This window comes from Panthera uncia, chromosome E1, assembly GCF_023721935.1.
Source record: "Panthera uncia isolate 11264 chromosome E1, Puncia_PCG_1.0, whole genome shotgun sequence".
In the NCBI taxonomy this organism is placed as follows: domain Eukaryota; kingdom Metazoa; phylum Chordata; class Mammalia; order Carnivora; family Felidae; genus Panthera; species Panthera uncia.
In genome coordinates this window covers 34,407,941-34,435,706 of record NC_064814.1, presented here as the reverse complement: position 1 = coordinate 34,435,706, position 27,766 = coordinate 34,407,941, and the positions used below count along the sequence as shown (strand labels likewise).

Below are 27,766 nucleotides of genomic sequence, written 5' to 3'. Positions count from 1 at the left end.
CTTTTTAGGTGCCTATTCAAGTTCTTTTCCCATTAAAAAAAAGGGGGTGTATTAATATTAGATGCAGGATGAGTCTTTGATCAGGCATATGTCCTTCAAGCATCTTCTCCCACTTCTCCCACTCTGTGCTTGGTTCTTCATGATCTTAATGGTATCTTTTAATGAATACATGTTCTTAATCTTAACATAATCCAATTTATGGAATTATCCTGATGTTTGGGCCATTTTGTAAATATATCTTTGTTGACATAGTGAGAATTGTTTTCCAAATTTAGGTCAGCAAACCATCCAAAAATGATCACTGCATATGGTGGTAAGGTAAAATCATGATACTTTTCCTCCTATATGGATATCTAATTGACCAGCACCATTTATTTGACTTTCCTTTCCCCGCTGTACCACTGTGTTACTTTTATCATAAATCATGTGACAGTATACATATCAGTCTGTTTCTGGACTGTTTTATTCCATCAATCTATTTGTCTATCCATGTGCCAATGCCATATTAATCTTAATTGCTACAGCTTGATACTTGGTAGTGTGAGTCCTCCAGATTTTTTTCTTGTTCCTTGTGATTGCTTTGGCTTGATTCTGCATTTCAGTTGAGCATCTTTTGATGTTTACTGGCCATTCATATCTTCCTCTTGTATGAGCTGGCTGTTCAGGTCTTCTGGAAATGAGTTGGTTATTCTTCACATACTGATTAGTATTACATCTTTCTCAATTAGAAAATACACCCCTTATAAACATTAAAAAGAAAAAACAGGAGGGGGCACGGCACCTACATGGCTCAGTCAGTTAAGCATCCAAACTCTTGATTTTGGCTCAGGTCATGATCTCACAGTTTGTGGGTTTGAGCCCTGCATCAGGCTCTGTTATGACAGTGCTTGGGATTCTCTGTCTCCCTCTCTCTCTCTGCCCCTACCATACTGCTTAAGCTATCTCTTGCTCTCTCAAAAATAAATAAACATTAAAAAAAAAAAGAAGAAAAAATATAACCCATGTGTCAAATGCTGTCGTTTCCATAGTCTTTAAAAATGCTTACATTTTTTCCTACTTTTTTAATGTACTTAGAAGTATTGATTTTTTTCCTTCTAGGTTCTGGTTTCACGCTTAGAAAAGCCTTCTCCATGCCAAGATGGCATCACAGTGTCGGCAAAATGAGTAACGTAGGACTTCATCTTTTACGTTACTTATTTTTATAATGTTTGACTTTTTAAATTTACTTATTTATTTTTTATGTTTATTTTCAGAGAGAGAGAGAGACAGCGCACATGCACATGCGAGTGAGGTGAGGGGCAGAAAGAGAGGGAGAGAATCACTTGGGGCTCAATCCCACAAACCTTGAGATCATGACCTGAGCTGAAATCAAGAATCGAATGTTTAACTGACTGAGCCAGCCGGTGCCCCTATAATGTTTGACATTCTTTACATTTGTAAAGCACCTTAATAATTTCTTCAAAGAAGAAATTTCAGTCATTTCCCACAACAGAATAATGGCCCAATAATTTATTCTGATACTTATATGATTTCATCTGCCATACTTAAATCTTTAATACACCTGGAAGTCATTTTAATATATAGTGTGAATATATTCCCCCAAACAGCTAGCTGCCCAATGTATTTTATTTTCCCCAATTAAGGCACCTGGGTGGCTCAGTCGGTTGAGCGTCCGACTTCGGCTCAGGTCATGATCTCACGGTCCGTGAGTTCGAGCCCCGCATTGGGCTCTGTGCTGACAGCTCAGAGCCTGGAGCCTGCTTCGGATTCTGTCTCCCTCTCTCTCTGACCCTCCCCCGTTCATGCCCTGTCTCTTTCTGTCTCAAAAATATTTTCCCCAATTAAAATACAGCACTGTTGGGGCACCTGGGTGTCTCAGTTAGTTAAGTGCAGCTCAGAGCCTGGAGTCTGCTCCAGATTCTGTGTCTCCCTCTCTCTCTGCCCCTTCCTTGCTCGCTTGCAGGCATGCTCTCTCTCTCAAAAGTAAATAAAGCATTAAAATATAGCATTGTCTCTGGGGTGCCTGCCTGGGTGGTTCAATCAGTTAAATGTCCAACTCTTGATTTCGGCTCAGGTCATGATCTCATGGTTTGTGAGTTCAAGCTCTGAGTCAGGTTCTGTTTTGACAGTATGTAGCCTGCTTGGGATTCTCTCTCTTCTTCTCTCTCTGTCCCTCTCTGCTCGCTCTCTCTCTCCCAAAATAAATAAACTTAAAAAAATTAAAATATAGCATTGTCTCTTTACTTAATCATTTAACAAATTCTTTTTGAAATTTTGTTTTAATGTTTATTTTAATTTTGAGAGTGTGTGTGTGCGCACGCGCGCACAAGCAGGAGGTGGGAAGGGGCAGAGAGAGAGGGACATACAGCATCTGAAGTAGGCTCCAGGCTCTGAGCTGTCAGCACAGAGCCCAACGCAGGGCTTGAACCCACAAACTATGAGATCATGACCTGAGCTGAAGTCGGCCACTCAACCAACTGAGCCACCCAGGCGCCCCATATCGTTTAACAAATTCTTAAATGTGCTTTCACTTCTATTTAGACTGCCTACTATGTTCTATGAATCAATTTATCTCTCTGCTGTTCTTGTGCCAATGCTACACAGTTTTAAAATATGTAGCTTTCTAAGGTGCCTGAGTGATTCAGTTGGTTAAGCATCTGACTCTTGATTTCGGCTCAGGTCATGATCTCAGGATCAAGAGATGGAGCCCCACGTCAGGCTCTGTGCTAGGCATGGCAGCTTACTTGAGATTCTCTCCCTCTCCCTTCCCCTGCTTTTGTGTGCACATGCGCGCACACACACACCCTCTCTCTCAAATAAATAAAATATGTAGCTTTCTAATGCACTGGACTACATTATAATGTATATGTCTCCTAAATATTGTGCATCTTGGAAATTTCTTTGACTCCTTTATTCTCATGTAAGCAATTTCTCCAGATGAACTTCATATTTAGTCACTTTCCTGTACTGGTAAAGTTTTGAGCATCTGATTCATATATCAGATGAATTCACAGCTTAAATTGAGATGAGCTGACATTATAACATACTACCTTACCATCCAGAGATACATGGTATGTTGGGCTATTTATGTTCTTTATGCCCTTCCCCCATAAAGTTTTTAGCTCTCAATTTATTAATACCAAGAGCTCATTATATGAAAAGATTATTAATTCTTTGGCTGTCAAATATGTTGCAAGAATTTTTTTTTCAATTTGTTACCAGCCAATTTTAAAAGAGTACCAAGGATATTAGTTGAGGCTTTATATAGCTATACAACAGAAATATACATAGAAAAAGAAAAAATTGACTCTAATACCAAGTAAAGGCATTAATTTGTACAGTTTTCTGCATGAGACAAAGCCAAAATCATTGAAGTTAAGACTAAAAATAATAAATTGGGGCACCTGGGTGGCTCAGTCAGTTACGCATCTGACTTTGGCTCAGGTTGTGATCTTGCCGTTGGGAGTTCAAGCCTTCCATCAGGCTCTCTGCTGTCAGCCCAGCCTTCTTCGGATCCTCTGTCCCCCACCTCCTCAGCCTCTCCCCTGCTTATACGCTCTCTTTCTCTCTCTCAAAAATAAACTTAAAAAAAACCTAAAAATAATAAATAGAACACACTGGGGCGCCTGGGTGTCTCAACCAATTGAGCATCAGACTCTTCATTTCAGCTCAGGTCATGATCCCAGGGTCATGGGATTGAACCCTGTGTCAGGACTTCATGCTCTGTGGAGTCTGCTTAAGATTCTCTGTCTGTCTCTCTGTCTCTCCCCCTCCCCTTTCAGCCCCACTTGCATGCTCTCTCTCAAATTAAAAAACAACAAAAAAAATTATGGGCGCCTGGGTGGCTCAGTTGGTTAGGCGTCTGACTGTGGCTCAGGTCATGATCTCACAGTTTGTGAGTTTGAGCCCCCGCATTGGGCTCTGTGCTGACAGCTCAGAGCCTGGAGCCTGCTTCGGATTCTGTGTCTCCCTCTCTCTCTGCTCCTCCCCAACTCATGCTGTCTCTCTCTGTCTCTCAAAAATAAAATAAAATAAACTTTTTTTAAATTAAAAAAAATTAAAAATAAATAAACAGAACACATTACTGAAACACCTCACCTAGCCAAAACTTAACTCTATGGCCAATTTTGTAATTGGAATAGGACACAAAACAGACCAGTCAGCAGTTAAAAAGATCCTAAACTTCATTCTTTAAAAACCCAGCCCTTCACTCTATATTTGCTTTCACTTGGTACACAGCTTTACAATTCCTTCTATTTATCTTTCCATTTCTATACCTAAATGGTTGAGCACTCCTGGTTAAAAGCTATACAGATTCAAAGACATTATTTTACAACATATGGATTTTTATTGACCCATCTATACCACCTGTGACTTTTTAAAAGTTTTTAAAATTTTTATTATTTTTTTCCACCTGTCACTTTAAAAAAATATATTTTCTTTTTTTTTTTTAATTTTTTTTTTCAACATTTATTTATTTTTGGGACAGAGAGAGACAGAGCATGAACGGGGGAGGGGCAGAGAGAGAGGGAGACACAGAATCGGAAACAGGCTCCAGGCTCTGAGCCATCAGCCCAGAGCCTGACGCGGGGCTCGAACTCACGGACTGCGAGATCGTGACCGGGCTGAAGTCGGACGCCCAACCGATTGCGCCACCCAGGCGCCCCCAAAAAAATATATTTTCTAATGTTTATTTATTTTTGAGACAGAGAGAGACAGGGCATGAGCAGGGGGAGGGGCAGAGAGAGAGGGAGATACAGAATCTGAAGTGGCTTCAGGCTCAGAGCTGTCAGTACAGAGCCCGATGTGGGGCTCAAACTCACCAACTACAAGATCATGACCTGAGATGAAATCAGAAGCTTAACCGATTGAGCCACCCAGGCGCTCCTCCACCTGTCACTTTTTAAAACAAATTGTTAATAAACTTCCCTTCCCATATACATCAACAGCCACTTCCAACTTCAGTTTAGCTTCCCTACATTGAAACCACACCACTCCTATCCCTTACTCTCAGCAGATGATCTTACCTCCTTATTCAGGATAACCATTCTTTGCAAACTTAGCTATGCTGACACCTGAAGTCCCTAACTTGTTCCATTTGATCTTAGAGAAAAAAGTACTCTTTCTCCAACTACAATTTAAGACCCATACCTTAATTTACACATGAAGGAAGAGGCAAGACTCATTAATTAATTCTCTTGTTCCAGGTCTCCACTCCATAATTCATTTCCCACCTAACTTATACAATTAAACTCTCATTCCATTTTCAGCCAATAAATTCAGCCAATATATTCTAATGTCGTCCATGCTTTAAAAAAAAAATCCTGGGGTGCTTGGGTGGCTCAGTCGGTTGGGCTTCCAACTTTGGCTCAGGTCATGATCTCGCGGTCCATGAGTTTGAGCCCTGCGTCGGGCTCTGTGCCGAGAGCCCAGAGCCTGGAGCCTGCTTCAGAGTCTGTGTCTCCCTCTCTCTTTGCCCCTCCCCTGCTCATACTATGTCTCTCTCTCTCAAAAGTAAGTAAACATTAAAAAAAAAAAAAAAATCCCTTCACACTTTACCCTTTGTACATATCAACATATTTCTCCCTTCCTTTCCTTACTTAGGGAAAAGTCAGCATGCCTACTTCACCTTCCATTCCATTCCATTACCCCATCTCCTAAAGCTTTATGACTGTGCCTTTGCCTGAAGCTACTCACAAAAATTAACAGTGACACTGGACTACAACGATCAAGGGGAATTGGGTATTTTTTTGGTTCCACAAATACTATGATTTTGTCTATAACTATGCCTATTGATGGAAGTTGGGACTGCTGAAGGAATCTGATTATGAATTTCTCCTTGGCTCTAAATTGGATAAAATTGGAAACTATAAGCAATCTCTTAAAATGCTCAAAAACTGGGCAAGGGGTATCTTATATTTATATGCATTAAAATGCTTAAAAAGCATTTTATATTTATGTACCAAAACGGTGGTTTAAAGCAAGAAAAGTTCCTTATATTTCTATCAAAGATTCAAGTCCAGGGAATTAGTTCTATAAACGTCTTTCATGAAATAATCGATTACCTCAAAATGCAAAATCTTCTCGAGCAAGAAGGCAGGATAGGTAGGAACTAAATACTAAATATTAGACCTTGATTAAATTACTTAACTTTCTCACCCTTAATACAGGGTTATACCTTACTCTACAGTTTAATTGTGAGGATTAAACCAGACGTGTAAAAGCACTTAGCACAGTTCCAGGAACACATTAAATACCTTCCTTCACTTTAGCGCAATGCCATACTCTAAGATACATACAACTATTTAGAAGTAAAAGTGTACCAAAAAGAAACAATATTAAAACTTTGTTAACTATTTGAAACAGAAAATGTGGCAAAAGCAGCATCTGTTTATACTAATAATAATCTTCAAATGAAAGGCTTCAATTAGAAGCACAAGTTACTAAAAGATGTTCAAGTATTTTGAGGGAATTCAACTACTAAATGTACTTAGCTTGAATTTCCAACGTTCTCCTCTACGGAGTGTAAAAGATTACATAAAATTTAATAAAATGGACAGAGTAAGCATACACACAAAGCTGTAGTTTCCCAGGTTGAGAAAGACAAATCTAAACTCACCCTTCCTTGGGAGGAATGGATCTCAAATATACAAAGTTTCCTTAGATATACACAAAAGCAAATCAATGTATCAAAGGGATTTGAATGAATGGAGGCTTTCTTTACTTTAGGGGCCCAAATAATAAAATGAATAACCAAAATAAATCCTCTCCAAATATTTATGGGGGGGGGGCATTTTAATTATTAGAATTGGTGTAAAGCAGCTGGCTTGAGTAGAATGTAGCAAGTCAGTTGCTTTCTGAAAAAATATTGTGGGGTGGAGAAGGTGGGCAATCTTCCCAATAAAACAACTGCCATAAAACCTCATACATACATAAGAATATACACATCTGTTAAATATCAATTTACACTGTGTTCTGCCAACTTAGTAATCAAGAGGAAGTATTTAAGATCTAAAAAATAAGTCATATTCCACTTCTGGTCACATTTTGCACGGGTGGCTACTGGCAAGTAGGGGTTATCTACGCAGATTCAAGGCAGTGAGGACTGAATAATAAATCCACTGTTCACTTTCAAATGTAGGGGGAGAGGAAAAGGGAGGCTCCGAGTCCGTAAAGTATCTCCTCCCTCTCTGAACACTGCAAAAACTGTCCAAGTCTAAGACATTTACCCCTGAAACTCCTTGGAGAGTGACTTGGGAGACTTTTTGTTCACATTTCTGAGGGGCAGCTATTTAGGAATGCGGCAAGATTGCAACTTTCAAATACATGAACGTAACTTAAATTCTAAAGTATTTTTTCTTTCAGGAAAGATTTTCCCCCTTCCTTTCAAATAGTTCACCACCACTCACATATTAACAAAATCTCCAATTCAACCCCAAGTATAAACAAAAAACCAAAGTTTAAAAAAAAATGCCAATAAAGCAGACAACTACTTCTACTAATTCCTCATCTCCCTCTCAATTAGGAAGGAAGAACACGAAAGGCGAAACGAACACGAAGCAGAAAAAAAAAAAATGCTTGGCAAGAGGAGAAAGTAAGTAGGAAGGGGGGATAAGAGCAGAGCAAAAAGTTCAGCTGATGCTGACACTTAATATGGGTAAAAAGGGAGAAAATATTCTGAAGACACAGGTTAGAAGTAAAGAACTGAGTGGGACAGGGGAGCAATAGAGGAAGTCCAAGCAAAAGGCCTATGGGGGTCGGGGGCACGGTGTTGGAGGGAACACCAAAATACGGGGAAAGATTCATTAGGAAGAGATACCAGTCAAGGCCCAAGAACTTGAGAGACAGAGGATATGGAGACAGAGTATTCCTATCCTGGCAACCACGAGACCGCGCCAGATGTCTGGGGAGGCGATCCTGCTACGAGGGGTGAGGGGTTAACTGCGGGGGCTCGCAGACGTGGAAGGGGGTGCGGCCCTAGGGGTTGCAGCAGGGGAGCGGAGAGCAGGCCTACGGTGCGTACCTTGTAGTAAACATCGAATTGGATGTTCTCGGGCAAGGAGCGGATGTCTCGGCGGGAACGGATGTAGTTGTCCACGACAGCGGAGATGGCGGTGTTATACAGAGTCTCTGGGATCCACTCTAGTTCCACGGCCGCCATCTTCCTTCCCTCCTCCTCCGCCTCCTCCGCCTCCTCCTCCCGAAGGCCCCCGCCTCCCTCCGTAGCGAACTCCTCTGCGGCCCCGGAGGATTCGGACGGGCGGCGGCAGCCACGCGGGCACACGGCAGAAGCGCACGGCCACCCTGGCTCCTTCGGGGCGAGCTGTAGGGCAGCAGCGGCGCACCCAGGCCCGGGTAAACAGCGGCGCACGGGTCCAGGGAGAGCCAAGCCCAGGCCTCACATTCCGGGTTTGAGAGAAACCCGGGTTCCGTCCCAGCACCGAGCTCTGCAGGGGCGGGGCTGCGTGTGCGGCGTCATGACGTCAGCGCACGCTGACGCGCCGGAGGGAAGGGATGCGGCAGGCGGAAAACTTGGGAAGAAAAGAGTGGTGGTTCTTTTCGCAGAGAACGTACTTTCCGAAGGGGCCGCAATTGGGTGGGTGGGGGTGGACTTTTTACACTAAGACGAGTAACGCTCTAGCGTTCCCGATTACACGGGCGCGTCAGTCGTGCCACGGCAGTTCCTAGGCATGGACCGTATCGCGGCTCAGGTAAAAGTTTGGATCCTTCACAAAAGTGCACAGTATCTGCACACTGAAAATTAGGCATTCAGGGAATTCACATGGGTCTCAACACCCTTCTTTAGATTCGGGTCCTTAAGCCAACTTACGAACCTTCGGTCCAGGAACTAAGTGTCGGCATAGGTCATTGTATAACTAACCACTTGCATTTTTGAACTTTTTACAATATTTTCTTTTTCCAAAGAAAACTTACAAACAAAAAATAAGAAGAAAACTCCTTCCTGCTGTAGAAGAATTTGGTAGGAAGGTTAGCCTGATTATGGAATTACAAATAGTGGTGAGAGAAAAAGGGCTAATTGCTGGCTGTGTCAGGGGTCAATGGTGAGATAGAAATCAAGATTTCAATTTTCTCCCATAATTCTAGTCCCAGCCTCAGGGGATTGTTGAATAATTGAGAAAACTTGTTTCAGCTCCCTTCCTTACTCAGCCTGAACATCTGCTATTTATGTAACTTAATTTTCCAAGTCGGCCATCTCAACAACTTTATGCAATATCTTTCTGCTCTAGGAATTTAACAAGGAAGTTACTGGCCGTAATTGATGACACTGTTTCATAGTCACTTTATAACAATGCAAAACTTGGAGACAATAATGATAATATGTCCTGACATTTAGAGCTAAAGGAATTGGAAGTGGTTCTTGGAGTTCACCTTGGTATTTCTATGTTAAATGTCTAAATAATTTGGCAAAAAAGAAACACAGTTCTTTTCTCAGTCTATACCAGTTCTATAATCCATGAATCTAGGAAAGCTCTGGTTGGCCATAAGGTAGGGTTGCAGACTGAGCAAGTAGAAAAAATATATAAATGCCCAGTTACATTTTAATTTCAGATAAACATTGAATGGCTTTTAATATAAGTATGTTGTGTACAGTAGTTTTACGCACCCATTTCAAGTCACTCTAGCACATCAGTTTCTTCCAACAAATTCTGCATCAGGAGTTCTTACATCTTTTGAGGCTGTTTGGACCTTTTTCCACAAAAATGTATAATTATCCGTATATTATCCATGCAAATGTTGCATGGGACATACTTATACTAAAAAATTATTCATTGTTCACCTGAAATTCACATTCGACTAGGCATCTGTATTTTATCCAGCAATCTTACCTCAACAGATCCATGAATGCCCTGAAATTGAATGCAGATGTTCTAGGAAATTTTGACTGAATCAAGACCTGGGCTCAAGTCCTATAAAAAGATTGAGCTGTGTCAGACACATTTATTGATTGCTATATGGACCTTAGATGCTGCTGGGCAGAGTTAGACATCAAAAATGTATATAGACAGAGGGGTCTCAATGGACAAACAGGCCTCTTGATCCCTTCTTCATTGTTTTAAGATTGAAAGTTATTAAAATGTGTTTGATGGACTGGGAAGCCCTGACCAAGGGTGACAGATTGCCTGAAAGGACAGGACCCCCAAGAAACAATTCAACATGAGGGTTGGAGGAATCAGGACCAATAGCTGGCATCTGTACAAAGGACTAAGCATCAAAGGGGAGCATTGACTCCAGAACTAGACCCATCTGCAGGTTTGGGCCCTCAAGAACTGGCTTAACAAAGAAACCAGTGGAAACTAGGCTATTTTTCTTGTACACTACCATCAACTGAGGGAAGAACGGTTCTCCCTTGTGCCTAGGAAATTAATGAGTCCCAGCAGAACTTGGATTTGAACTCAATAATTATATAAATAGTGTCTTGCCATATATTGTGCAATAGCATAGCATCTGAGTTTTCAGTGGTCAGGGCCAGATCATAAAGGGGCTTATATGTAATGCTAATGGACTGGGACTTTATCTTAGAGATAATAGGAAATCCTTAAAGGATTGTAAACAGGGAAGTAAAAGGATCAGATTTATGTGTCAGAAAGAAGACAGAAATCATCAATGATGGAAGAGCCAGAAGGTCCAGAATCATGCACTCTTAGCTATAGGAGGGTAGAATACAGAAGAGGCCTACTAATTTGTCATGACCACCTATACATTTGATGGACAGATGTCCCTTTTATCATGAAGTTACCTCTACAGTGCACCAAATCCATCTTTAAGCCTTGGTAGCCTCAAATTTGGCAGAAGTCTTTCTAGCATACAAAGCTATATGAGGCATGAACCTGGTCCAAAAAGAATCCTAAGAGGCAATCTACATCGTGACCATTTTTAAATTGCAATTACTCCCTTAATCGAGTTGTGGGGTCTAAGTACCTTCCTTTTGAATGTGGTTAGATTGTGTCTGCTTCAACAAGGAAAGTTCAGCAGAAGTGATACTAGGTCAGAAAAAGCCATACAGAGTCCACTTTATTCTCTGGAATACTAATTTTTGGATTCCTGAGCCACCATATTAAAAAGAGGAACTACCATGAGGCAACCATGCTCTCAAAAAACCCAAGCCACATGGAGATGCTATGCGTAAGTGCTCCAGTCAACAATTCCAGGTGAGTACAACTTTTGAGTCATCCCAGCTCAGGTGCCAGTTATTTCAGTGAAGAAGCTTCCAGATGATTCCAACTCCCAAGACATTTGAGTCACCCTAAGCCAGTGTTCCCAGATGAGGGCTTAAGCACCATGGAGCTGAGACAAGCATCCCTGTTCTGCTCTGAGTTCCTCAACCACAGGAGCATAATAAAGTGATTGTTAATATACCACTAAGGTTGGGTGGTTTATTATGCTATAGTAGATCACTGGAACACCCCATTCCAGTCCCCTAAAGTTCAGGAACGCATCACCTTAGACTGCATATTGAACCTATTCCCTTGCAGGGCTACGTATTACTAAGGATATAAATGCATTCATGAAATGATACAATTCACAACCCATGCTAGACAATCTTAACTTTCTGATGAATTGTCCAACCATAGAGTATCAGCATAGAGACAATGATTTTTGTCCTAAATTTGAAGAATCTTTTTCAGAACCCTCCAAGTCTAAATCCACATATTCAACACCCGTTAGCCACAGACCAAAAATCACATGGACCTCAGAAATAAGATTGTCAAGGCACACCTATGACATCACACATCATAGAGGCAAAATGACTAGGTCATGTAACTTGCAGCCACCGAAGAACAGAGCAAGGGTTTGTCAACAAGTTCTTGTTATTTGGGAAAATAATGCAGATAGGAGATTCGGCCCAATTCTCATTCCTCTGTACTATTACCCATATCCCTAGAAAACTTATGCTGCTGATGCTGGTCCATTGTATGGAATAAAGGCTTACAGATCATTCTTGGAAAGACAGACACATAATAATACAGTGTGAGAAATACTGTGATAGTTTGCACAGGACATTGTGGGAGTACTAAAGAGATACTGAGTTGGTTTGGGATATAGTAATGCTATAACGGTTCCAATGTAGGTCAGTTCTCAAAGTATTTTTAGTTGCAATGAAATTCATAGGAAAAGAACATTTGAATAGATTCATTTGAACAATTATAAGTAAGTTCATTTTGCCATGACACTACACCACGAATTTGGGGGAAATCTCCTAATTATCAGAATGTAAAAAACACATGGAAAAGAGTGAAAATCGTAGTTCTTCAATAGTGACAGTGAAAAGTTTTAGCTTTTTCAATGAGGTAGAAATAGGAACAAGGTAAGTGATATAGTAATAACTCTTGAGCCATCCTAGAGAAATGCCATTATCCTACCTGAGTGATCCCATTCACCTCTAATGCCCCACTGAACATTTTAGTTAAATATACAAAAAATATACATATTTTTACCTTAGATGACAAAATGTACGGTGAACACATTTACTGAGCTTAACAACATACTGAAGAGCTTAGGTCCAGTTTTGGACTTTTAAAGTATGATATATCTATAAGATACAAAGGCAGACTTGGGAAAGGTTTCAAGTGTGGGAAAAAAAAATCTTGATGATTGTTTATGATAGTTGAAGACAAGAGAGTATATAAAAAGAAAGGAAGACTGTGTATTCCAGAGAAGAGAAAAAACTAAGAGATCACATTATAATCTACCCTGTAACATCTCTTATAATGATGTCTTACATCAATTATATCATGCATGGATGCCTTATCTCCCCACAGTGCTCATTAACATCTTGAGGACTGGACCATAAATAGTGTGTGTTTCAGATACAAAGCCTTATGTCTTGGTGCACTAGCAGACATAAAGTGAACATTTGGTAATTAGATTGATAAATGGCCTTCCTACCTCTCTTTGGGGGGGGGGGGGCGAACCACACAATTTGCTGCTTTGTAAAATATTTATTTTACACTCAAATTTTCAAAAACATACTCTTTAAAGTGTTTTGTTCCTTTTTTAAAAATTGTGGCAAAATATACATAACATTAAATTTACTATTTTAGCTGTTTTTAAATGTACAATGCATTAAGTACATTAACAGTGTTGTGCAGTCATCACCACTATCCGTTTCCATAACTTTTTCATCATCTCCAACAAAAACTCTGTATCCATGAAACAATAATTCCCAATTTAACCCCTCTTCCCGTCCCCGGTAACCTCTAATCTGCTTTCTGTCTCTATGAGTTTGCCTATTCTAAGTACCTCATATAAGTGGAATCATGCATTTGTCCTTTTGTGCCTGGTTTATTTCATTTAGCATGTTTTCAAGGTTCATCCATGTTGTAACATGTATCAGAATTTCATTCATTTTTTTTAAGGATTTTGTTTTTAAGTAATCTCATCCAACCTGGGGTTCAAACTCACAATCCCAGGATCAAGAGTCACATGTTCAACCAACTGAGTCAGCTAGGCACCCCTATTATTTGTTTTCTGTTTTTGTTTTTGTTTTTTCTACTTTCATTCTTTTTTAAGGCTGAATAATATTCCAATGTATGTATATAACACATTTATTTATCCAGTCATTTGTTCATGGCCACTTTTTCCAACTTTTGGCAATTGTGAATGACACTGCTATGAACAGAAGTATACAAACATCTGTTTGAGTCCCTGTTTTCAATATTTTTAGACATATACCTAGGAGTATAATTGCTGGACATTTTGGTCATTTTACCTTTAGCTTTTTGAGGAACTGCCAAACTGTTTTCCACCCCCATTTATATTCCCACCAGCGATTCACAGGGGTTTCCATTTCTGCACATATTCACTAACACTAAAAAAAATTCCATTTTTTCATTTTTTGAATAGTAGCCATCCTAATGACTGTGAAATGTATTAGAATATTTTTGTGTTCCACCAAAATTCACATTAAAAATATTCAAATTCCAACTTAATTTATAGATGTTTCCTCACGTGTTCAAATAGACGTATATTTAAGGATTTTCACACAGCTTATGTGGTTATCAGTTTTAAAATATGTACAGCAACAGTCCTCCCCCTCCCTCCACATTGAGACAGCAGACAGAATGGTTCTATGCCATTTGTTTTTAGTGAGAGGACAGGGAAGAGGGAAAACAAGGAACCGTTTATTTGCCTTTGCATTTTAAAAGTCTAGGCCCTGCAGGGAAACAGAAAGAACTTATATGCATGGACAATTCAGTAGATTTGATCAGTAGAGCTTCCCCCTCCCTTACACCAGCCAGTGTTCCAGGAAAAGAGAAAGAATGAAGAGGGAAAACCCAAAGTAAAATGATGATTGTTTATGATAGTTGAAGACAAGAGAGTATATAAAAAGAAAGGAAGACTGTGTATTCCAGAGATTCCAGAGAAAAAGAATAGGAACCTGATAATGGAGGAAGTGCCCTACATGCTGTACCCTGACCACAACTACCCTTCACTTCCACATCTCTGTATGGATCCTAGAGTAGCTATGAAAAGAAGATTTAGGGTGGTCTGAGTGCAGAAGGTTTACTTTCATAAGTAGAATCCAGAAAGGCAGTAAGAATGTACAGTGGGAAGGGCTGCCTGATGACGGGCCCAGGCAGATGAGCCTAAGACAACATCACAGGGCTCTCCAGCATGATAGGAGAGTAGTAGAATGACTTTCTTTAATTATTTGGGGGTAACCAGCATTTATGAAGGGCTTTCAGCATCCCAAGAGTTGCTCAGAACAATTTCTGTGCCCAAGAGCCTTACACAGCCTCCCAGAGCTGGTCACTGGCAACCTGTCACAGGGGCAGAAAATCCAACGTACAGAAAGTGCCCATGAGGGAGGAGAAAGAATTTGTCTCTTAAGAACCTCTGAGATCCAGAAGGAGAAAAGTACAGCAGTGATGGGCATGGATTATGGCAAAGATCTAAATAGGACATTGACATCTTGAAGATGCTGATCATTAGCCAGATAAAACAGCTCCAACCCTTTTTGGTTCTCAGATCACATGACTCAAGATTCAAATTCCAGGAATAGAGAGTTTGATTGGTTAGCTTGGGTTACATGTCCACCTTTGGCCAGGGGAGTACAAGGCAATATAATTGACTATTCACCAAGACTATATTAAGTAGAAAAGATTATTTTTACATTTTATTTATTTATTTATTTATTTATTTATTTATTTATAAATATAATTTATTGTCAGATTGGCTAACATGCAGTGTGTACAGTGTGCTCTTGGTTTTGGGGGTAATTCCCATGATGCATTTGCATTTTAGGGGCATCTGGTGGCTCAGTCGGTTAAGTGTCTGACTTTGGCTCAGGTTATGATTTTGTGGTTTGTCGGTTCGAGCCCCATAAGACTCTGTGCAAGACAGCTTGGAGCCTGGAAACTACTTTGCATTCTGTGTCTCCCTCTCTCTCTGCCCTCCCCATCTTGTGCTCTGTCTCTCTTTCCCTCTCTCAAAAATAAACAAAACAAACAAAAAACATTAAAATTTTTTTTTAAACATTAAAAAATTTTTAAGTAAAGATTTAATATTTTAGTTTATTTATTTATTTTAATGTTTTTTTTTTTTATTTTTGAGAGAAAGAGAGGGAGAGCAGGGGAGGAGCAGAGAGAGAGGGAGACACAGAATTTGAAGCAGGCTCCAGGCTCTGAGCTGTCAGCATAAAGCCAGATGCGGGGCTCGAACTCACAAACTGCAAGATCATGATCCTGAGCCAAAGTTGGATGCTTAACCAGCTGAGCCACCCAGGCACCCCAAAATATTTTCCATTTTAAAGATTCTTTTAATAAAAGGAGGACGTGCTTTGTTTCCAGAGAGAAAGACAATAATGTAAAGATGTGATTTTTACTTTATTCTCAACAATTTCACGTCATTTTTATGGTCAATATAGCATATAGTTGGACTTTATCTTTTAAAAAGATACATAGATTCATATTAATAAGTGGTATATATAATTTTGCTCTAGTGATCATGGTTTACATTTTCTATCATTGTATATTCTTGTTTCCTTTCTTTTTCCTGTCCCTTTGGCTAAATAGATTTTTTTTAAATCTGTGTTTTTTAAGTACTGTACCCTATTTCCATTTTTAGACCAGTGAATTTTACCTTTTATAAAATAATATTGTTATTTTCTAATTATAAAAGTTATACATACCCATGAAAAGAAATTTGGAATAAATAGAAAAGTAGGAGAAATTTTGCTGTAATCCCACCATGTAGATGTTAATCACTGTTAATATGTTTAAACTTTTTATGTCTTTAAATTTTTTTCAAAGAAGTAATGCACACTTCCTGTAACAATTTCAATTAATACATGGCCACCATAGTGGACATCTTTTATTTTTGCTTGTCTTGTATCTATTTCTTCCTTTTCTGGTAACAATATCCTGATTTCCCTTTGAGGAACTCTCTCTTTCCCTCATTTTCAGTCCATATGTTTCAGATGGGACTGATCCCACCCCTCAGCTCCAAGCACAAGACTCAGGTTTGGTCAGTGATAAGGACCCAGGCTAGACTAATGAGAAACAATTCTAGAATATTGATTGAAACTGTTGGGAAAAAGAAATTCTCTTTCTCTGCTGTGACAAATAGAATATGGTGGAAAGCATACTATGTGACTTCCAAGGACATAGCTTCCACTCAGTGTTCCCCTTGAATTATTCATTCTGAGGTAAGCCAGTCACCATGTTATGACTCCTATAGCCTTGTGAAATGGACCTGAAAAGAGGAGCTGAGGCATCAGCAATGTGAGTGAACCATCTTGAAAGGGGGCCCCTCCACACTCAGCTGCGATTTCAGAAGACTGCAACTCCACCTGACATCTTGACTGAATCTTCATGAGAAATCCCAAGCCAATGCTGCTCAGCTAAGCTCCTCCTGACCCAAAGAAACCTTGAGAGGCAATAAATGTTTGTTGTGGCTTTAAGCGATGAAGTTTTAGGGTAATTTGTTATGTGGCAATAGATAACTAATAGAAGACTTAAGCCAATGAGAACATGGCATTCCCAGGTAAACTCTATTAGTTTAGGAACAGCCATATTACTAAACTGTCCCAAATCTACCAAAGGGACAGGCTTCCTTTTTTTTTTTTTTTTTTTTTTCAAATTGTTAACTGAGCAACTCTCTTCCACTTACCCATAAACATTAAAACCTATATTCAGATTGTAACTGGCAACCATCCTGTTATCATAAAGGAAGCCTAGTTTAGGATGAATATAATATTGCAGGGTACAAATCACACAGATCAAATAAAGTGGGTCCTTCGTGAAATCATTGAGCTATAGAAATAACCATAAATCCCTCCTTAACTTTAGCCTTCCAGTTATATAAGCCAATACATTTCCTTATCATTTTACCCACAAAAGCCTTCTTTTGTTGGCACATGTTTTAATATAAAACATCTCCCTTTATTTTCAAACTGTTTTAGTCATATTATTTCAGGTGTGTCTTTGGGGAATTTTATTTTCTCAACACGAGTGCCTACAAATGGGAGAATTTACTGCATTTACTTTTATTGTACTTAAATCATATCTATTCTTATTATTGCTATTTTGGCTCGTGCATTCTATGTATTTTACTTTCCTGATCTTTAGTAATTTTGAAGTCCTATATCAGTGGTTGCAAATTGATAGTTTATATTCAGCCCACAGATATGGTTGGGTTTTCTTTTTGTTTTTGTCTTGGCCTCATAGAGTATTTAAATTTTTTTGAGCTAATATTTAAAATTCTGGATATTTCACATAGAAATGCAGGTATCTGTCTAGCCACACTTGAAAAACCAGAAGATCTATAATAAGGTGCTCCTAGCATGGCAACAATCATCTGGAACTAAATGGTGGCTGGTCCCCTATAGGAGGTATGTGCCCTCCGGTCTACCATATTTCTCACCATTTTGTGTTCTTCTTTTCAAGGTGGAAAGTAAATCTCACTTTGTATTTATAATCTTTGTTTGCACTTTTATTTTCTTATGGTAGAACATGCCTCTGTTCTCATGGTATGATCATTTTTATTAAAGACTGAAGAGGGCCATTGCCATGGACTGAATTGTGTCCCCTGCCCCCCATATATATGTTGAAGTCCTAACCCTCAAGTGATAGTATTTGGAGATGGGGCCTTTGGGCAATAATTAGGTTCAGAGGCAGTCATGAGGGTGGGACTCTCATGAAGGGATTGGTTCTTTTATAAGAAAAGATACCAGAGGGCTTGTTCTCTCTCTGTTCTATGTGAGGACACAGCAAGAAGGCAGCCATCTGTAAGCCAGGAAGAGAGCTCTCACCGGAACTAGATTATACTAGCACCTTGTTTTCAGACTTCTAGCCTCTGGAACTGTGGGAAAATAAATTTCTGTTGTTTAAGCCAACCAGTCTATGGTATTTGTTATGGTGGCCTGAGCTGAACAATACAGCTATGTTTCAAGGGGGAAAAAAAGGTAAGACTGCCTACTTCTATGTTACCTCTCTGACCCCTGTGGACATTTGAGTTTGCAATTTTTGTTCCAGTCCTTTTTCTCTTTTACATGTGGTTACCCATAAATTGTTAAGAATTATGATGGGAAACAACATTTTTTATAACCATCAAGATACATTATCTATAATTTTGCTCCCCTATAAACAATTATTTTATTTTATGTTATTTTATTTTATTTTATTTTATTTTATGTATTGGCTTAACAGCAGAAACTTATTTTTCTCACAATTTTGGAGGCTAGAAGTCTGAGATCAGGATGTTGACAGAGTTTCTCATGTAAATCTTATATCACTTTTACCTAAATTTATTACTAAGTACTTTCAGGGTATTTTTGCTATAACTAATAATTTCCACTACAGATTGACCCATATTTTTCTAAGTATTGCTGCAGTAGAACAAAATGGGTTGATTTATGTTTATGTTTATTCCCTCCATTCACATTACCCAATTTTTTTAACATTTTATTTATTTTTTTAATTTTTAATGTTTATTTTTGAGAGAGAGCACAAGCAGAGGAAGGGCAGAAAGAGATGGGGACACAGAATCTGAAGCAGACTCTAGGCTCCAAGCTATCAGCACAGAACCCGACGTGGGACTCAAACCCACAAACCACGATATCATGACCTGAGCTGAAGTCGGATGCTTAACTGACTGAGCCACCCAGGTGCCCCCACATTACCCAATTTTGTGATGGATTCTAAACGTCTTTAATTTTTTCTTGGTTGCTTGCATTTTATGGAAATATAATCCATCAGCAAAAATAGAGCATTTTATTCTTGTTTTTCTAGTGTTTATGCAAGACATTGGATGCTCAAGAACTTCTAAGGCAATGAATAATAATGTTGACAATAGACATACCTGTCTAGTTCCTAATTAAATTCAAATCTTTTTTTAACTATGGATTTAATTTTATAACTCTTTACAAATTTTACCTTTTCAGAATTTCAAAAACTTGAGAAACATAAAATTTTTTTCATTTCACTAAAACACCTCAAGTCCAATATAAAATGTGCTCTATGACTATCATAATTTAATTGCAAAGGCCTATATTTTTATAGGGTTAGTTTTTTGGAGAAAAAAGTCTGTATCATATTTTATTAGTATTTATTTTTAATATCTTACTTATATAGAGAAGTTGTATGGCAAAAAAAAAAAACCAGAGCTATTGAATTTAGTCAAATACATTTTCACTATCTACTGATCTACCAACATGAATTGTTTATTTTAGTGTGCTTTAATAATTATTATTTATTTCTGGATATTAAAATAAACTTGCATTCCTTAAACTCTAAAAAACAAAAAAAGATGTTGACAGAGTTGATTTTTTCCGAGGCTTTGCATCTTGGCTTGCAGATAGCTACCTTCTTCCTGTGTCTTCACGTGGCATTCCCTCTGTGCATTCTATGTCCTAATCTCATCTCGTTTAAAAAAATATTTGTTTATTTGTAATTTTTTAATTTTTCAAAAATTCCAGTATAATTTACATACAGTGTTATATTAGTTTCAGGTGTATAATATAGTGATTCAACAATTCTATACATTATTCAGGGCTCATCATAAGTGTGCTTTTAATCTCCTTCACCTATTTCCCCCATCCCTCCATTCACCTGCCCTCTAGTAACCACCAGTTTGTTCTCTATATTTAAGATGCTGGGTTTGTTGTTTGTCTCTTTTTTGTTTTGTTCCTTTTTTTTTTTAATTAAAAAATGCTTATTTATTTTGAGAGAGAGAGAGAGAGAGTGCATGTGTGCACGCATGAGTGGGTGAGGGCTAGAGAGAGAGGGAAAGAGAGAATTCCAAGCAGGGATCTGTGCTGCAGTGTCAGCACAGGCCCAAGGCATGGCCGGATCCCACAAACCGTGAGATCATGACCTGAACCAAAATCAAGAGTCGGACACTCAACTAACTGAGCCACCCAGGTGTCCCCTTTGTTTGTTTTGTTTCTTAAATTTCACACATGAATAAAATCATATGGTATTGTCTTTCTCTGACTCACTTATTTCACTTAGCATTATACCCTCTAGATCCATCCATGTTGTTGCAAATGGCAATATATATGTATATAGTATGTATATATGTGTATATACACATATATTATGTATATATATAATGTAAATAATGCAACGATAAACATAGGAATGCACATATCTTTTCATATTGGTGTTTTCATATTCTTTGGATAAATACCCACTAGAAGAATACTGGATCATACAGCAATTCTATTTTTAATTTTTTGAGGATCCACTATATTGTTTTCCACAGTGACTGCACCATTTTACATTCCTGCCAACTGTGCACGAGTTTTCCTTTTTCTCCACATCCTCACCAACACTTGCTGTTTCTTGTGTTTTTGATTTTAGCAATTCCAACAGGTGTGAGATGATATCTCATTGTGGTCTTGATTTGCATTTCCCCATTGATCAGTGATGTTGAACATCTTTTCATGTGTCTGTTGGCTTCTTTGGATGAAAATGAGTTAAAAAAATGCTCATCACAACAGTCAAATGACATCAAGGTGTCTTCTTTGGAGAAATGTCTTTTCATGTCTTCTGCCCATTTGGATTATTTGGGGTTTTTTGAGTTGTAGAAATTCCTTACATATTTGGATATTAACCCTTTAGCAGATATGTCATTTGCAAATATCTTCTCCCATTCAGTAGGTTGTCTTTTAGCGCTGTTCATTGTTTCCTTTGCTTTGCAGAAGCATTTATTTTGATGAAGTCCCAATAGTTTATTTTTGCTTTTGTTTCCCTTGCCTCAGGAGACATATCTAGAAAAATGTTGCTATGGCAAATATCAGAGTCATTTCTGCCTATGTCCTCTTCTAGGGTTTTTATGGTTTCAGGTCTCACATTTAGGTCTTTCATCCATTTTGAGTTCATTTTTGTGTATGGTGTAAGAAAGTGGTCCAGTTTAATTCTTTTGCATGTAGCTGTCCAGTTTTCCCAACACCGTTGGTTGACGAGACTTTTTCCTATTGCATATGTTAGAGGATACTTTTACCAAGACTTTATTCTCCCCTTCCTTTTACCCTACTTTCACTTTTATTGTGAGTCAGTTCAAGATTGCTATTAATTTTTCTTATTTTGTCTCTCCTATTTTAAGAATTTCTTCTAGGAATCACCTTAAACTTCAAAATCACTTTACCAACAACTATTTATACTTAACTCTAAGCTTTCCAGTTTCTTTGCTTATCACTACTTCTTATATATCATGCTTTTTTTGAGCTTTTTATTGTGATTAATTTTTTTATTAAGGACAAAAAACTGTTGATAGATGGTTTGCACTCCCTCAGAACTTGTGTCAGTCACTGAGCTGTTCAATTTCCCCTGAGCTAGGCCTCCCACGCCAAGGCTGCAGCATTCTGCTGGCAGGCTTTACTCTAGGGGTGATACATTGGCACAGAACGGATCTGCAAGAGAAGACCCTCCTGGGCAAGAAAGCAAAGGAGGTGGTGGTCTTAAGGTATTTCATTGATGTCATTTGACTGTTGTGATAAACATTTTTTTTTTTAACTCATTTTCTCTTTTTCCATTGTGGTTGCCTAAAATTAGTTTGATCTCAGCCAGCTGATCTCTCTGACTGCCACAGTAATTTGCCACTTCAGAGACAGCTAGGTATAACAGCCTAGGATCATGATCTTTTCCCCTTAAAACAGTTAGCAGAATTCCATTGTTATTTTGCATCTACATATGAGAATGCATAGAAACTTATGAGTTTCTACTTATCTTTGGAATAAGAAAGTCCCCAGGATTCATTTGGAATCACCTTTGATTCCCTTCTTTCTCACAGTGCATATCCTACCCACCAGGAAATCTGGTTAGTTCCTCCTTCAAATTATATGTAGGTAGAATCTGATTACTTCACACCGTATCTATTGCCACCAGCCTGGTCTAAGCCATCATCATCTCTCCCCTAGATGCTGAGATAGTTCCTAAAATGATCTCACTGTATTCGCTCTTGTTATTCCTCTACTCAAAACCCTGCAATGGTTCCCCTTTCACTCAAAGTAAAAACAAAACCTTTGTAATAGCCAACAAGACTCCACAAAACTTGAAGTTCCTCCCACCCTACTTCACCTCCCTGATCTGATCTCCTACTGCTTTCTTCTTCATTCTATTCCAACCACAGTGGTCATCTTGCCCCTCTGTTTTCTCTGCCTGGAACACTCTTCCCACAAATAACTTCACTATTAATTTGCTTGCCTTCTTTAAGTCTTTACTCAAATGATACCTTTCAAATGAGACCTTCATTGGTCACCCTAGATAATGTTGTAACTAGCCCTCCAACCCATCTACTCCAGATCCTCTCCTTTCTCTGCTTTATTTTTTCCCATAACACTTACAGTCTTCTCACATACTACATATTCTCATAATTATTATGTGTATTGTTTATTGCATCTTCTCCTGCTGGAATGAAGTTCCACAAGGGCAGGGATTTTTGTCTGTTTTGTTCATTGTTATATTTCCAGTAACAAGAGCAGTACCCAGCACATAGCAGGTACTCAATAAATATTTGTTGAATTGAATCAATGCAGTATATCTAAGTGTGGCTTACCTTTTAGGAACCTAAAATAAAGACAATACCAGCTTATATTTTTTTCCCCAAAGAGAGGTAATCTTTGGGGAATTCTCAATGCACAAGGTTGTTTGTTTGTTTGTTTGTTGTTTGTTTTCTTTTATCTCTAAATGAGATAGTCCCAAACTTTAGAAAATTGTCTATATAGTTGCTTCTCTGCTCCAAACCTTTCAATAGACTTAGATCCATAGAAATTACATCAAGATTAAAGTGGGAAATGGGTTCCTCTTTAGTTTCCAGAAAAAAATTTTTTTTTACAATTCTTGAATCATTTCATCAGGAAGTTGGAAAGATAGGAAGTAGAAGTGTGTGATTTGTTCACTACCTTGGCCAATTCAACGTCTGTTTTTTTTTTTTTAATTAATTTTTTTACTAAACAATATTTAACACATTTCTGACTTCTACTTAAAATGGTACTTTGTTTTTTTTTTTAATTTTTTTTAACGTTTATTTATTTTTGAGACAGAGAGAGACAGAGCACGAACAGGGGAGAGTCAGAGAGAGGGAGACACAGAATCCGAAACAGGCTCCAGGCTCTGAGCTGTCAGCACAGAGCCTGACGTGGGGCTCGAACTAATGGACCGCGAGATCATGACCTGAGCCAAAGTCGGCCGCTTAACCGACTGAGCCACCCAGGCGCCCCTAAAATGGTACTTTGAACAACTGTGGGTTTTTTTGTTTCTTTTTTGTTTTGTTTTGTTTGCCAAAGTTCCCTCTTGCAAAACTCCATTATAGAAACAATGAAGGTATTTAAAAAATAAACAAGTAAGGATAAAGAAAACAAAAATGATAATAGCAATCATATTTTGGCAACTGGAATGGAGATGGATGGGTATCAACTGACTTAGCAGATCTTAAGGCAACAATGGAGAAAACAGGGAATCAATCTGATTTATATCAGAGAAACTCATAAAAGACTCAGAAGTTGGTGGCACCAGACACTTCTGAATTGGGGGAAAATGAGAGGCTAAACACAGAAAGATTGAAAATCTGATTAGGAAATGTTAGGCTCCCGGGTGCCCACCCACACATCTGCTGACAAAACGACTTTTGCTTCTTCCATCCTGGCAGAAGAATGGAAGCTTGTTCTTTAGAAAGGTAAAATACAGGGTCACTGGACTAGGTGATACCAGGTTCATTTGAAGGTAAGGGTTTCACACTAGAAACAAGTATACTAAATAAAAATTCTTATAACAAATCTTGAGGTACCTGGATAGCCCAGTCAGTTAAGTGTCCCACTCTTGATTTCGGTTCAGGTCATGATTTCACGGTTCATGAGTTCAAGCCCCCGCATCAGGCTCACTGCTCTCAGTGCAGAGCCCACTTTAGATCCTCTGTCCCTCTCTCTCTCTGCCCTTCCTTCACTCATACTCTTTCACTCTCAAAAATAAATTAAAAACATACACACACACACACACACACACACACACATACACACACACACACACACACACACACACACATATATATATAGTTGTTGAGATACTTCCCTACCCCGTCCTTCTTCCTGACTCAGCTCCCAGAATGCTAACATCCAGGTCCACATCTGTCATTCAAGAGAAGAGGCTTCTCTAGAGAGTCTGATCAGCCCAAAACAGCTAAAGAAAGTGACATCAGTGGTTCCTTGATAAAATAGCTAAGTCAGGTTGCCATATAGTAAAGGCCACAGTGAACAATTCCTTCCCACATACAGAGGCTAGAGGAAGCGCAATATTAAATATGAGCACTTAGCCACACATCATCAGACATTAAATGAAAAATCTAACATGAAACACAATAACTAGAAAAAAAAACAGAAAAAGCAACTTGGAGGAAATCTATATCATATGAAAGAAGAAAACAAATAAAAAAACTATTTCTCATAGCTTCAGAGATATTTCATCTATAAAACAAGAATAAGTTGCAATTAAAAGGGACTTTAAATTTTTTTAAAGAGACATTATTCTTTTAATGTTTCTTTATTTTGAGAGAGAGAGTGAGAGTGAGTTGGGGAGGGGCAGAGAGAGAGGGAGAAAGAGAGAAAATCTCAAGCAGGGCTTGATCTCACAAATCCTGAGATCATGACCTGTGCCAAAATCAAGCGTTGAGACACAACTGACTGAGTCACCTGGGCGCCCCTAAATTCTAAATTTTAAAGAGCAATACAAAGTCTTGGAAATTGAAAATATGATCACAGAAATTAAAATCTTGGCTGTAGTTTGGGATTCTGACTTGAAGAGATCTCCCTGAAAATTGAGGAAAAACTAAAAACTAAAAACTAAAAAAAAAAAAAAAAAAAAAATTATAGAAGAGAAAACAATGTAGGATCAGACTGAGAGGAATAACATTTTCAAAGAGTAGGAGTTTTGTTTGTTTTTTGCTTTTAAAAGGGGAGAAGAGAAAAAAATAGAGGGGAGAAAAATAATCCAGAAATAATTTAGGATTTTTTTTTTTTTTTCTGAACCACAGGACATGAGTTTCTAGACAGAAAAGGTCTACCAAGTGTCTAGTAAACATGGATGAACACAGGCTTCCACCAAGGCTTATCACTGTGGAATTTCAAAGCACCAAGGATAAAGAATAAATCCTTCCAGCAGGATTTTAAAACACAGTAAAAATGACAGTAAACCTATCAGCAGGAACATTACTATGAAAATATTTATTAGTGTACACTCTCAGGAAACCTCTTTGAGAGAAAATTATTTCTAACCTAAAATTCCCTACTCAGACAAATTATCAATTGTGGAAGTAAAGTAAAAATATTTTCAGGCATAGAACATCTCAAAAAAAAAATGTGTTCACCATTTACCCTTTCTCAAAAACAACTAGGAAATGGACTCCACCAAAGTCAAGGAGTAAACCAGGAAGGGGGGGAAATATGACACAAAATCGAAGGTCCAATCAAACAGAACTAAAGGAGTAAAACCCTTAGGAAGATGGTAAAGGCAGAGACCAGCAAAATAGTGGTACAGGTCTACAGAGAAACCAATATAGACTGTAGCCATACAGAAAGCTCTGGAAGAGATGTCTAAAAGTAGATTAAATTGATAAAATATTATTGCTAGAATACCAATGTTTTTGCATGTATCAAAAACAGATTTCTATAACTAGAGGGAGTTTGAGGTTACATTAATAAATGAAAAACCAAGGGGTGCCTGGGTGGCTCAGTCAGTTGAGCGTCCGACTTCGGCTCAGGTCACGATCTTGCGGTTCATGAGTTTGAGCCCCACATCGGGCTCTGTGCTGACAGCTTAGAGCCTGGAGCCTGCTTCGGATTCTGTCTCCCTCTCTCTCTGCCCCTCCCCCACTCACACTCTGTCTCTCTCTCCTTCAAAAATAAACATTAAAAAAATAAATAAATGAAAAACCAAGATAATCACAATAGATAAAATGTGAAAGAAAGGAGAAGTGCTCATAGTATAATACTAACTTCAATAAGAATAGCATTTATTTAGTTTTATTTTTTATTAAGTTTTAAATTTTAATTCCAGTGTAGTTAACATACAGTGTTCTATTAGTTTCAGGTGTACAATATAGTGACTCAACAATTCTACACATTACTCAGTGCTCATCATAATGAGTGCGTGAAAACATCATTTACATAGTTATAATAAAGCAAATGCTGTATGTTGCTCTTTTGAAATTCTATTTCAATATATGAGAAGCATAAGGAAATGGGAAGAGTACATGTGACATGGTACAGAACAGCAAGAGTTAAATCCTCATCTTCTGTGAAAGGAAGACAATAAATAATGCCTGAATTTGAAAAATAAGAAGCAGCAATGCAGGGACACCTAGGTGTCTCAGTCGGTTAAGCGTCTGACTCTTGGTTTCAGCTCAGGTCATAATCTCATTGGTTCCCCACATCAGGATCTGTGCTGACAGCGTGGAGCCTACTTGGGATTCTCTCACTCCCTCTCTCTCTCTCCCCCTACCCCCCCCCCCCAACACACACACTGTCTCTTTCTCTCTTGAAAATAAATAAGCTTAAAAAAAAAAAAGAAGTAGCAATGCATGTTATTTTAGAGACCCGGAGGTAAATTCCAAAAGAATTACCTAAGAAGGTGAAAATTGGTTGCCTCTTGGGAACATATTTCATAAAAAGGGTAAATAAGTAACAAACGTATTAAGCTTTTCAATGGAAACATCGTTATTGAGAAACTGTTACTTAGTGTATACACTCTGTGAATAACCTTGAAGGAAAAACTGTTTCCAATCTAAAACAATCTGAGAACAGAAAATGGAAAGAACCGCTATTTTATATATTAGAACTTGTAGAATTATTTGACTCTTGAAATTACATGAATGTGTCGCTTTGAAAAAACTAATTATAAAATATTTTATGTAATTCTGTTTGGAGTACCATTATTAAAAACAAAATGACTTATGGGGCACCTGGGTGGCTCAGTCAGTTGAATGTCTGACTCTAGATATCGGCTCAGGTCATGATCCCAGGATAGTAGAATCAAGCCCTGTGTTGGGCTCGGCACTGAGTGTGGAGCCCTCTTGGGATTATCTCTCCCTCTGCCCCTCTCTCCTGCTCACATGCTCTCTCTCTCTCTTTCTCTAAAATAAAAAAAAAGGAAAGACTCATGATGATTGAATTAGCTGGTTAATTATTATTCATATATGGAAATAAAAAGCTAATTTTTCTACTTGATAAAGTAACTAGCAAGTGACTAAGTTTAATGTTTTGAAAATATTTACTTGTGGGGCACCTGGGTGGCTTGGTCGGTTATGCGTC

At 38.4% G+C, this 27,766-nt stretch overlaps 1 protein-coding gene across 1 annotated transcript in view; it reads right to left on the bottom strand.

Moving 5' to 3' along the window:
* APPBP2 (amyloid beta precursor protein binding protein 2) overlaps positions 1–8,483 on the bottom strand; it is a 52,324-nt gene extending 43,841 nt beyond the window's left edge. Inside the window, exon 1 of the mRNA XM_049637840.1 lies at positions 8,024–8,483. Within this exon, the coding sequence (XP_049493797.1) occupies positions 8,024–8,161 (138 nt within the window). The 5' untranslated portion in view covers positions 8,162–8,483. The remainder of the gene's footprint in view (positions 1–8,023) is intronic.
* Between the last annotated feature and the right edge of the window lie 19,283 nt (positions 8,484–27,766).